This window comes from Chenopodium quinoa, unplaced genomic scaffold (genome assembly GCF_001683475.1).
Source record: "Chenopodium quinoa cultivar QQ74 unplaced genomic scaffold, ASM168347v1, whole genome shotgun sequence".
Lineage (NCBI taxonomy): Eukaryota > Viridiplantae > Streptophyta > Magnoliopsida > Caryophyllales > Amaranthaceae > Chenopodium > Chenopodium quinoa.
This window is the reverse complement of record NW_018743175.1, coordinates 1,472,529-1,486,071: the sequence shown is the minus strand read 5'-3', so window position 1 is coordinate 1,486,071 and position 13,543 is coordinate 1,472,529. Positions and strand designations below refer to the sequence as shown.

General features: G+C 37.9%; 1 protein-coding gene across 1 annotated transcript; it reads right to left on the bottom strand.

Moving 5' to 3' along the window:
* Positions 1-9,095: 9,095 nt before the first annotated feature.
* Positions 9,096-10,336, bottom strand: LOC110732365 (inorganic pyrophosphatase 1-like). Its single transcript, XM_021912296.1, has 4 exons — positions 10,307-10,336; positions 10,078-10,199; positions 9,768-9,972; positions 9,096-9,661 (listed from the first exon to the last, which is right to left on the bottom strand). Exons 1-4 carry the CDS (start codon positions 10,325-10,327, stop codon positions 9,296-9,298), a joined length of 714 nt encoding a protein of 237 aa, XP_021767988.1. The 5' UTR covers positions 10,328-10,336; the 3' UTR covers positions 9,096-9,295.
* Between the last annotated feature and the right edge of the window lie 3,207 nt (positions 10,337-13,543).

The window sequence follows — 13,543 nt, the reverse complement described above, 5'->3', positions numbered from 1 at the left end:
AAAATCTGTCAAGATTATGATATCTTTTGGGGGGACAGGGGTAGACTTACTCATTTACATATAGAATTGGTCAATTTGGGTTTCATGAAAGTCTAGTATATCAGGTAAATTTTGGTCAAAATTAATAAATTGTTTTCTTAATGGACCATTGGACCCAACTTATTTTTAAATTTAGTTTGAAAGTAAGGTTAAAAGGCGTCAAAGTGATACTCCCTTCATTTGTAAGTGTTACACTTTAAAAGAGAGATTATTTAACTCTATTGTAATAAAATATATTCCCTCCGTGCCTATATAACTAGCTGACAGTCTTGATACACGACCAATAAATTTTTTTTGTCAAATTTAATTGGCTTCCTATTTTATTATGTGAGGCAATGAGATTTTTTGTATTTTTTTTTTTTTTTTTTGACGGGAAGCAAATTATATATTAAATGGCAATAGCATCCATAAGTACTTGCGGAGATACACATGGGGGAACCTCATATTCCCAGAATTGCTCTAGTCCGAAAGGGATATATTGAGCTAGATTATGGGTTACCGTATTTCCTTCTCGTCTCACATGGCTCCATAGTAAGCTATGATAGGGAGTGCTTTGTGCCATTGCATCACTTAGTACCATGTCCAGATCAGTACTATAAATCTCTTCCTTCGTAAGTCTCGTGACAAGGCCTTGGCAGTCAAATTCAATGATCACATTGCTGTATCCAAACTTGGAGCCCAGACTTGTTGCCCATACTATCGCCTTTGCCTCTGCAACTTCAGCCGACCACCAAGCACGGACTCTCCTTGATGCTGCAAACAGTATTTCCCCTTTATCGTCTCTCGCCACCACTCCCAATCCTACCCGGCCTTCCCCTGTGACAGAAGCATCCGTGTTTATCTTGATTAACCCTTGTGGTGGAGGGATCCATCGTTTTGGGCTTGAACAGGGCCTTGCTACAGCTGCTCTTTCAGAGGAAATCTTCAGCTTAGTACTCTCTTCAACCCACCTCGAGACACGAACTGCTAGCATTTCAATAGCAGCTTCCTTCCCTTGGAATACTTTCAAATTTCTGTCCTGCCATATCCCCCATAGCAAAAAGATGCCCCGTATTTTTACCTCACTTTCTATTTCTCTCCAGCTTTCCAGAAGATCACACGGTGATAGTTGATCCACATTCTTTCTCATTTCAGCACAACCCATATTGTACCAGAGATCTCTAACTCTCTCGCATTCAAAGAAAACGTGCTGCCACGTCTCAGCCTCATTGTTACACCACGGGCACAGGTCTGATTCGGTGAGGTGACGGTGCATCAATAACCTGTGTACAGGGATGGTGTTCGTACACAGGCGCCACAGGAAGTTCCGTACTTTTGGAAAGACATCCATCTTCCATATGTCCACCCATGCCCGATGAAAATTATCAAGATTGCAGCCTTTACCCAACATATAGGCAGTGGCGGATCCAGGATTTCCGAGATAGTGTGTCACCATCAATTATTGATCATTTGTGAAAGTACAATTTTTTTTTTCCATGTCTTGTTCATAATTAATTTCAATCCAAAAATTATATATATATTTCACCAAATTGATTTCAATCCAAAAATAGGACACAAAAATTCATACCACAACCAAATACAGTACTTAAGAATTCAATTTTACAAGTCGAAAATAGTACAAATAACATGTTATAAACAAATGGTACAATAAAATTATTATATTGAATTAACTTTATGATTTTTTAGTTAATTGATAAGCTTTATGGGGAAATATTAAAATTGGTTGTACAAATATAAGATATAAAAAGGGAAAAAAAATGATTAAAAAATTATACAAAAAAAAGTGAGATAACTTAAGAGACCAGTTATTAAATATAACTGGTCTCTTTAATGAAAAAAAAAGTAGCGCAAAAAAATTGCGAAATGCAATAGCAGCATCAAAGAGACCTCTTATATAAATAACAGGTCTCTTTAATATTTAAAAAAAACCACAGCTAGCAGCATTAAAGATATCTCCTATCTTAATAAGAGGTCTCTTTGATGTTGTTTGTTGTTACCAATAGCAGCATCAAAGAGACCACCTATCTATAATAAGGGGTCTCTTTGATATTTTATTTTTAAAAAAAATACTGTGTCACCGGACCCACTATGACTAAAGGTGGGTCCGCCCCTGCATATAGGTCGTTTTCACATTATACATACCATTCTTGGAAAAGGCCCATGTCAGTTCATCGGGTGGGCTTCTGGAACTTAGGGGAATCGCAAGGATACTTCTTACGTCTCTTTCATTGAAGTGTGCCTGCAGAGTTTGGTAGTCCCATTCCATAGTTTCAGATTTTATGAGCTCACTGACATTTGATAGCTCTGTCGACGGGTCACTTGTTGCAAATCTGCCATCATCGTCCCAATGCCAAGGATCAGTCCATATGTTAATGGACTTTCCGTTGCCAATCCTCCATAATATCCCTTCTTTCACAAGAGCCTTTGACCTCCATATACTTCTCCACGAGTAGCTTCCACCGTAGCCAAGGGAAGACCCCAAAAAATCCGTATTAATGAAGTATTTTGCCTTCATCATTCGGCTTAGTAGGGAGTTTGTACTTGTTAGTATTCTCCATGCTTGCCTTCCAAGAAGCGCTACATTAAAGATTTCTAGATCACGAAAACCTATACCTCCTAAGCACTTCAAGGTACATAGATGATCCCAGCTTTTCCAGTGAATACATTTCCTCCTGTCACTTTGGCCCCACCAAAAGTTTGCCATGGCCGTATGAATTTTCCTAATTACCTCCGAAGGAAATTTATAGACCCCCATGACATAAGTCGGAATCGCCTGAATTATCGCCTTTAGCAGAATTTCTTTCCCGGCTTGAGACAACAGCTTCTCTTTCCAACCTAGCAACTTTTTCCATACCCTATCCAGCAGAGCTTCAAAAACCCCCCGTTTCGATCTCCCCAAAATGCTCGGTATGCCTAGGTATTTTTCATGACGTTCAACCTGTTTCATTTTCAGGGTCCCCAAAATTTCTTCCTTTTGCTCAGCTCTAATCCCTTTACTAAAAGACACTTCCGATTTTTCATAGTTGATTTTTTGCCCGGATGCTGCTTCGTACTGGTTGAGGATATCAACAATGTGTGAGCATTCCCGTCGGTTTGCCCGGGTAAAGAGGAGGCTGTCATCTGCAAAAAGAAGGTGAGAAATTTCTGGACCCCTTCGGCTAGGTTTTGCACCATGAATATCACCCTTTGCTACCTTACTTTGAATCATATGAGAGAAAGCATCAGCCACAATAATAAATAAGTAAGGAGAAAGGGGGTCACCTTGTCGTAGACCTCTGGAAGGAGTCACCATACCACAAACTTCCCTATTTATTACGAAAGAGTATTTGACCGAGGATACAAGCTTCATCACCAAATTGACCCATCTTCCATCAAACCCCATCTTCAATAGGAGTTGCCGTAAGAAACCCCATTCAACCCTGTCATAAGCTTTGCTCATGTCTAGCTTCATGGCAATTTGGCCTCTTCGACCCTTACTTCTTTTCTTCATCGTGTGAAAACACTCCAAATCAATCAAAGCATTGTCAGTAATTAAGTGACCCGGCACAAAAGCACTTTGATTTTCTGAAATAATTTCAGAAAGTACATTTTTTAATCTAAGAACTAGACATTTTGAGACAAGCTTATAAAGTACATTACATAAACTGATAGGTCGAAACTCCATAGCATTCCGAGGTTCTTTGGCTTTTTGGATGAGGGCTATATTTGTTTTATTGATAATTTCCGGGAAAGGGTTTCCATTCAAAACACCAGTAACAAAATTTGCAACATCTTTACCAACAATGTGCCAAAAACGCTGATAAAAGATAGCATGCATACCGTCCGGGCCGGGGGCCTTGTTAGGGTGCATTTGCTTGAGGGCAATGTGAACTTCCTCCTGTGTATACGGCCTTAAGAGCATGTCATTCATAGCTTGTGAAATTGTGCTGGGCACCCTGGACAGAACCTTCGAAATGTCATCATCAGAAGGATTTGAAGATGTAAAAATACCTTCAAAATATTCGCCAATAATAGCAGCGATGTTCTCATCTCCAGTTCGCCATACACCATCTTTGTCCCTCAGACCGTTGATAGTGTTTTTCCTCCTACGTTGAGAAGCCTTGTGGTGAAAATATTTAGTATTCCTGTCTCCTTCGCTGATTTCCGCCACTCTAGACCTCACATGCCAATACGCCTCATACTTTGCTTGTAGCTCATCAAGGTGCTTCTCTATCTCGTCACACTCCTTGCAACCCTCCATAATATCAAGGTATTTTTTGGTACTTCGTAATAATTGTGGCTAGTGGATTACAAAAGACTGGAGAAATATTTAAAAATGAGTACATTCCATTTGTGGAAAGAAAAAATATATGTCAATTATATTTAATAGAGACACTTTTACACATAAAGTTTAAATTTAGAAAGAGTAAGGGGAGTAGTTTAGTCATTAAATTAAAAACAAAAGGAGTATGAAAGGTTTAAAAATGATAGTGTATCAGTTAAAAATAAAACAAACTATTAATAAAAAAATAAAAAATAAATAAGGTACTAATTAAATTAAACAAAGCAAACTTCAATTTGTGTAAATTGGTTTTCCTTACTCTCGATGTTTTCATATTTAGTAATAAGTTAAGACACCTTTTAGACTTTAAGCATTTCAGGTTACCAATAATATCGATAGATATTATTCATAGATGTCATCGGATTATTCATGTCAAATAAAAAAAAATAAAAAAAAAAAAAATAAAAAAAAAAAAAAAAAAAACAAAAAAGGCCTAGGATAAATTTCAAAAGCTGGACTGACTCTGACTATAAATTCCTTTAATTTCCGGAAACAAAATCTCTTAGTTTATGTCAAAATAAAAAAAAATCTCTTGAATTCTGTCAAATTCTTGGATTTGAGTTAGGGGATGACAATTCAAGATTCTGTCAAATTTGGGAAAATATTTCTACACGATTTTGTGATGGAAGAGTAATACAAGTAGAAATAGACAAGGATCGATTGAATTAGGTTATGTGTTTGATAAGCGCGGAACATAGACAACAATATATAAAACGTAAATTTGAGAAATAATTAGAAAATAGATGAGATGAACACACGGATATACGTGGTTCGGTCAACCAGATCTACGTCCACAAGGTAAGGGATAGTATTTTCTTATAAGCTTTTATGGAGGATAAACAAGAGAGATAACAAAAGGGGATACAACACTCTCCATCTCACAAAATCTCGCAATGGAGGAGTTACATAACGGCTTGAATTGGCTAGACTAATTAATCAATATTTAGCACTTCTAATTGTCTACCCAACGGCTCCTTATATAACATAAGAAAACCCTAAATTATTTCCCAAGGAATATCTCTGGTAGTCGTCATAAACAAACCCGAAAATAGGAAGCAAAAACATCTCATTCGACTAGGGCACGCCCGTGCCTCTTCCCCAGCTTCGACAGTCTTTCATAAAATGCCTATAACTTTCTCGTTTCTTATCAGAATTGGGCATACGATCTACCGTTGGAAAGCTCTTGAAACAAGCTATAACCTCCAACTTGAATCACCTCAAGATAACTTCTGGATTGAGAGATATGTGCATTTGAAGTTGACCCTTTGCCATTGTATTAGATTTCATGTCATAATTAACATTAAGTTTGTTATTTTCGTTTGAAATACTCCCTCCATTTTTTTTAAGTGTGTATGTATTGGTTTGTCCAACAAATAAATAAATGTGAACATTGAAGAGAGAGGCTCAATTATAAAAATTAAGGAAAAAATGTCTATAAAAAAAGTGATGCACTTAAAAAAAAAAGGCAAATTTAAAAATTAAAATTGGTGTACTAATAAACAAGGAGAGTAATGTGTTATGGTTTAAAGTTTATAAAAGTTTGATTATATAGTTTCATTAGGTGTGGTCAGGTTTGTTTAAGAAAAAAAAAAGGTATGGTCAGGTTTGATTTGATCGTTTGATTTGACTGAACCTTAGTCATAGTAGTGTGTTTACATGAAAGAAAAAAAAAATTATTATTAGATAATATCTTGTTATATTCGTTTTAATGATTATTTTCACATATCCAATTTTCATATTTTTTTTTTCAAATACAAAACTAAAGATATATGACAATAAACAAACACAAATATGGACAGTGTCTGGCCTGATTTCTTTTTATTTGATCTAATTTTGAAAATAGTAAGTAATAAGAATAATAATTACTTGTAATTAGGTTGAACTTGTATATATGAGTCAAACCTAATCTAAATAACTCTTATGGACTAGACTTGTATAATTATAAATTATGATTATATATAGTATAAGCATCACACATAATGATATGACTGAGGAATAAATTACTTATTTTAAATAATACTCTCTCCATATTTTATTACTTGCTCCACTTATAATTATTTTAAATAATACTCCCTCTGTATTTTATAGTACACCCGAGTGTATGATGAAATTTTCAATTAAGAGATTGGTCAATAAAAAAGAAAAAAAAAAATGGAAAAGAGGAAAATCAAGAAATTCTTTATAGTTTTGATTCTACGTCTCTACCAAACAATAATTACAATTATAAAGACCTAATCTTTCTCCCCAGCAGGGTTACAGGAGGTATCCATTTTCTAGAAAGGAACACATAGAATCTTAGGCAAGGCTTTATCGGAAGTAACAGGCAAAATAAATCTCAAGGTTGAATATTTGATCAGCATTATAATCATCTACATTAAGGATTATATCTTGGATGAGAAACAATGCAACCTATTCGACGTCGACCTCATGGATCTTGGCTTTGCTAAACAATAAATGGATTACTTGAGATCATATCATAAGCTGGATAACTCAACTTTGACTTAACATGGTCATCCGATCTTCTCTTAGCCTTAAAAAATGAAGCTAGGGCAATAATCTCCAATTCCATCTCCTAGAAGAATGCATGATTTTCGATATTCTAGCCACTTGGTATATCATAATAGTTGCATAATATATTTTACCTTGTACATGTTTGGGGTTAGACTGTTAGAGCAGGGGTTGCTGAGATGTGCATCGATCCATGAGTAGATTTAGTATAAAATCATGTAAAGGCAATAATATATCCTTAATCTTCCTTCGTCAACATAACCCGGATTCGTGTTAATCTCCGAGAAACGATCCTTCAACTCAAAGTATATGTCACAATGAAGAACACACTCACTTACAACGTAGTTGTCTCCAAATGCAGTTGTTTAAGGTTGAGTTATGCATGTCTCTAGAATGCAAAGGAAGGAGGTTACGCCTAGGTGCTTGACAAATTCGTTGGCCTAACCTTAACCAATGGAGAACCAGTACTAGACCGATTATAGCATACATGGTATAAAGAGCGTAGTGTTGGATTGAGCTAGGAAAAAGGAGGGATCCTAGAGATGCCAATGTTAGTGCCCCAAATTTAATCATCATATCTTTATGAGGTTCATTAGTAGTTGGTGATGATGGCAAGGATATAGTTGGTGGTGGTGGCGGCGATGAAGATGATGGTGATGTTGGTGGAGATGGTGATATCAATAATGACTCTGGTGGCAGCGAAGAGGATGGCATTCGTGGTGAGGATATTAAGCAAGCAGCATAAGCCCAACAATAAAACAAAAGCCAAACAATAGAGAGTAGTATAGTGTAAGGATTGGTAAAAAACGGGGAAATTGTATGATCTCCTTGACTCTTCAACTGAAGCAAGCCAAGTAAGAATGTGGCTATCAAGGTAAAGATGATGTTTAAGGCATTCGGGTTGATCGATTTCGGCTCTACAACAGGTGGTGGTTGATGATAGACGTTGTTAGGACACATATAGAAGTTAGCAAAGTTGCAAATTACAATCGGCTGAAGAGTTGGATGGTCTTGAGGATTTGTTTGCTCCATTTGAGACTGAAAAGGTTGATGTTGGATAAAATGAGAGATTGTTATTGGTTGATGATGAAATTGGGACATTATATATTTATAATTAGCATAATAATAACTATATTTTCTCCTTTTATAGGAAGTAGTGGCTATTTCGGTAGTCTCCGGTGGGCCAATAATCAATATCAAGTATCTACGTCAGTAGAATAACGTCAGTAGAAAAGTCAATTATTCGTAAAATGATTCTTTGTTGACATTAAGCCGCCTTCATCTAGACTCTAGAGAGAAGCTTTTTGCTTTTTTCCTCATAATTGGTACTCCATATTCCGTAGTGTACTTATGTAGTGGTACCGGTACGTAGTGTACTTAAAATAACATATAAGATCTCCTTGGGTAAATCTCTGTTTCTCATGAGGTATGTGTCAAGATATGGGGCTCCCACTCATGACACATACGCGATTCCCACTAATGAAAAATATCACATTATTTTCCAAAATGTCATTATGAGAAACAAAAGTGTTTCTCATAATGAGGAACTGGGGCTCCCTCGATCTCCTTACCTCGTGTATAGTGGCAGCTACTGTCAACGATTAGGAGTACTTGGCGATAGGGATTGGCATTGAGGACGGCTGGAGGCCGGAGACCGGGGCGTGTGAGGCGCCAGGCTGGTGGTGGTGTTGATTGTGATGTGTGGCAGCTAGCTTAGTGGTGTCTAGCAAGCTACGACTGGAGGATTAGAGGATGGTGCCCATGGTACAATGTTGGTTGAATTGTTGAGGTTCAACTTTCAACCATGTGTGCTATATACATAGAGGTAAGAGGAGGTTTATTTTTGAAGTTGCGTTAGGCAATTTCAAGAAATAATTGATATATATTATGGTTTTAATGCGCTTGGCTAATTTGCTTTAACAATGGTAAGTGGTTTAGCTTCAAAATGAAAAGCTGCACCATAACCTTGATACTTACAGCTGTTGCCAAAAGTAAATTACTAATAATTCGATACTGATTCGTATTAGGAATTTTTGGACATTGCGGGAATAGAAATTAATCCCATTGATAGATAGAACTTAGATGTTAATTTGATTGACCATACATTAGATTGACAAAATATCATTAATATAATGATTGGAGAAACAAGTTTTTAACACTTCTTTGTTACAGGTAGAGATGGCAATAATAGATTATACTACGTATAAGTTTTATGTGTCACTAAAAATACATTTTCATTCATTGAATAAGTTGCTCAATTGGGCAACAAAAGTTAATTACATAAACCTCAGATCAAAACCTTAAACAAATTCTCTATAGTTTGAATCTTTTGATTCTACTTTGCACCAAACAAAAAATTACATCGATTGAAGTCATTGAACTATTCTTTCAACCTTTTTAAATAGTATTACAGAAGGTAGCCACTTTCTAAAAAGGAACACATAAAACCTTAGGCCGCAACTCTATATCAGAAGTAACAGGCAAAATCTCAAGCTTGCAATCAAGGTTGATTAATTGATGATCAACATTAAAATCATCTCCATTAGCGAGGTTATCTTGGATGAGAGACAATAGGACTCGCTCAAGATCGCCGCCGTCGGCCCATTCATGGATCTTGGCTTTGACAAGCATTGGATTACTAGAGATCATATCATAAGCTGGAAAGTTCAACCTTGGCATAACATGGTCATCTTCTCTTAGCCTTAAGGAAGGACAATAATCTCCAATTCCATCTCCTAAATAGATCAACTTCTTGTTTCCATGTTCACATAATAGCCTTTTGATAACTAGACCCTGCAATTAATTCATAACAAATAATTAGACTTGCTTACATAAAATTTAATTTATTATACATTAAGGTTTGATAAATAATTAATTAAGCGTTACAAAATATATTTACCTTGCACATATTTGGAGGGCAAGGGTTACTGCATCCATGAGGAGAATTAGTAAAATCATGTATCGGTAATATCCTTAATCTCCCTTCTCCATCAACATAACCTGGATTCGTGTTAATCTCCGAGAAATAATCCTTTAACCCAAGATGATCTAGTATGGTCTCGATGAAGAACATATTTGCGTCACTTACAATTCTCAAATCACACCTACACGTAAATAAACATTCACAATTTAGTCATAACATCAATAATTTTAAACTCGTATCACATATCAACGTGACTATAAATTCCGAACCAAGAAATTTAAATTACCCTGCAGCATGGGCGGCTTTGATTGCGGGAACAAAACGAGGATGAATCGGAACTCTTTTCAAGACTCGTGCAATGTCATCGATTGTTACGCCTTGTGTATGCATTTCTTTCATCAATGTATCCTGTAACATGATCAAAAAAACAAACAATATATCAAATCGCTTGAACTAATTAAGGAATAAAAACAGTGGAAAAACATAAATTTAATTCAATCGAACAAAATACTAACCATCATAGTGTTCCAAGGCATGATTTTTACGAGTTGTGTTGATAAGTATTAGGTGACTCGTACTTCGTTGCTTTGTCCGCCCGATCGGGCGGACATTGCCCGGTCTGACCGGGCGGAAGAAGAAGAGGTGCCTGGCAAATTCGTTGAAGAAGCTGCTCTCGCGCCCGACCGGGCGAGCCTTCGCCCGACCGGGCGAGCCTCCGCCCGATCGGGCAGACCTTGCCCGGTCTGACCGGGCGGTGGGGGTTGGATACGTTGAAGCATTCGTATGGAGTTTTCTTCTCGCGCCCGATCGGGCGGACATTGCCCGGTCTGACCGGGCGGAGAAGGATAAATACGGAACACGGATTTTGCGATTTTAAGTTATCTTATTTTATTATCTTTCTGCCCAAGTATCTTTTATTTTAGGGATTAATATAAAAACTCCCTAATATTAGTATTAGGGTGAGAGAAGGGAGAGAAACACAAGAGAGAGCATACTTTGAGTGATTAAGTTCTTCATTGTAATCTTTGTGATCTTTGCCAGTTTATAGTGAAATCATTCGATCTCGGTGCCCGTGGACGTAGCTATCACATCGATAGTGAACCACGTAAATTCTTGGTGTTGTTCTTATTGTTTGCATTGAATTTCTTTATTGTTTTCTTGTTTGTTTACGACCTTTGCTTCCGCTGTCGCACAACAATTGGTATCAGAGCTTAGGTTCAATCCTTGGAGAGTTTCTTGAAGATAACAATGGCAGGAGATTCAACAATAAGAATTGAGAAATTTACCGGGAAAAATAGTTTCGGGCTATGGCAAATTAAGATGAAGGCTCTGTTAAAACAACAGCAGATATGGCGTCCGTTGGCTCCAAAGAGTACTACTTCGGAGTCAGAAGACGGACCGACTGACTCGCAGTTAGAAGTTATGGAAGAGAAGGCACACTCTACCATATTACTTAGTCTTGATGATCAAATCATCACGGAGGTGGCTGATCAGGAAACGGCGGCTGGATTGTGGCTGAAACTGGAGTCATTGTATATGACTAAGTCGTTGACCAACAAATTATTACTGAAACAGCGGTTGTTTAGCCTCCGGATGCAGTCAGGTACTCCCTTACGGGAACATCTAGAAAAACTTAACTCTATTTTGCTTGATTTACGTAATTTAGATGTTAAAATTGATGATGAGGATGCTGCGTTGATTTTACTTGTATCTCTACCGTCTAGCTTTGAGAATTTTGCAGAGTCTTTTGTTGTTGGTAAGGATTCTATAACCTTAGAAGAAGTGAAGGCAGCACTTCATACTAGGGAACTCAGAATGAAAGCTACGAGTGATAATGGGGATAATGGTAGTGGGTTGTTTGTTAAGTCCGGAAAGTCTAAAAAGAATAAGGGGTTTAACAAGGGGAACAATGCTGGGTCGGGTGCTGGAAACGGCAAGGATGGATCTAGTAAAACTACTACTAAAACATGTTATTACTGTAAAGAACCGGGTCACTTTAGGAATAATTGTCCGGTGAGGAAAAACAAGTCCCAGGCTGCTGTAGTTGAAGAGAAACCGAATGAGAGCTATAATTCAGAGGAAGATTTAGCATTAGTCAGTTCTGCTAGGTCTGATGATTTATCTGATAACTGGGTTCTAGATTCGGGGTGTTCGTTCCATATGTGTCCACGTCGAGATTGGTTTGATACATATGAACCTCGCAATGGGGGTATGGTTATAGTCGGTAACAATGCTCCATGTAAGGTCACAGGTATTGGTTCCATGAGGTTGAGGACTGTTGATGGGCGGAGGTTAACTTTGACTAATGTACGGCATGTTCCTGCTTTAGGAAAGAATCTGATTTCATTGGGTACCCTGGATGACTTGGGGTACAATGGTGTGTTTTCAGATGGGGAGCTGTGTATTTTCAGAGGTTCTGAGTTGGTACTTAAGGGTATCAAAAGGAACACCCTCTATGTTTTTGAGGGTGTTACACTGCCTAGTTCTGCGGTTTGCGCATCTGTATCTCACCAGGAGATGACTAAGATTTGGCACATGAGGCTTGGTCATATGGGGGAGAAGGGGATGCAGCTATTGTCCAAGAGGGGTCTTCTATCCGGGGTCAAGGTTGCCAACCTTGAATTTTGTGAGCATTGTGTGTTTGGTAAGAAACACAGGTCAAAGTTCAGCAAGGGTGCTCACATTACTGATGCAGTACTCGATTACATCCATTCAGATTGCTGGGGTCCATCTAGAGTTGAAGGTATGGGAGGTTACCACTATTTTGTGTCATTTGTTGATGACAAGTCCCGATACACATGGCTTAGGTTGCTTAAGTCAAAGGATGAGGCCTTCAAAGTTTTCAAGCAATGGAAAGCTTTGGTGGAAAATCGACAAGGAAGGAAGATCAAGAAGCTACGAACGGACAATGGGCTAGAGTTTTGCAAAGACGAGTTTAATCAGTTCTGTGCAGATGAGGGTATAGGTCGGCATCATACTGTCAGGAATACACCACAGCAAAACGGTGTAGCAGAACGGGTTAATCAGACACTGCTAGAGAGAGTTCGATGCATGCTCTCTAATGCAGGGCTTGGGAGGAGGTACTGGAGTGAAGCTGTGTTAACAGCTTGTTATGTCATTAATAGGGGTCCTCATTCTGGAATTGATTCCAAGATTCCGTTTGAGATCTGGAGTGGTAAGTTGCCTAATTCTTCGAATTTGAAGATTTTTGGTTGTGTTGCTTATTATCATGTTATTGAGGGTAAGCTGGATCCACGAGCCAAGAAGGGGTGTTTTGTTGGGTACGGGGATGGTGTGAAGGGGTTTAGAATTTTTTCACCTTCGGAGGGTCGGGTCATTCTTAGTAGGGATGTTACTTTCGATGAAAACACCATGTATTCAATTAAAAATGCAGAGATTTCAGATTTGAGAAGGGAAGGAGACAATTTATTACAGACAGATGGGGTACTTGAGGTACATCAGTCTACCATTGCTGAGTTACCTCGGGTACAATATATTGATGATGATGCTGATGTTCCAGTGCCGGGTACTCCTGAACCTGAGATTACTCCTACTCATTCTAACTCTGGGGATGAGGTGGAGCAATCTAATCAGGGGTCATCTAGTCAACCTGACACCATTCTTGAGATGCCTAAACGAGTTATCAAGAAGCCTGTTAGATTGATTGAAGAGATGGAGGGAAGAAATTGCTGTGTTGATGCGATGACAGGTTATGCATTGAGTGTAGCTGATGATGTAGAGTCATTTGAACC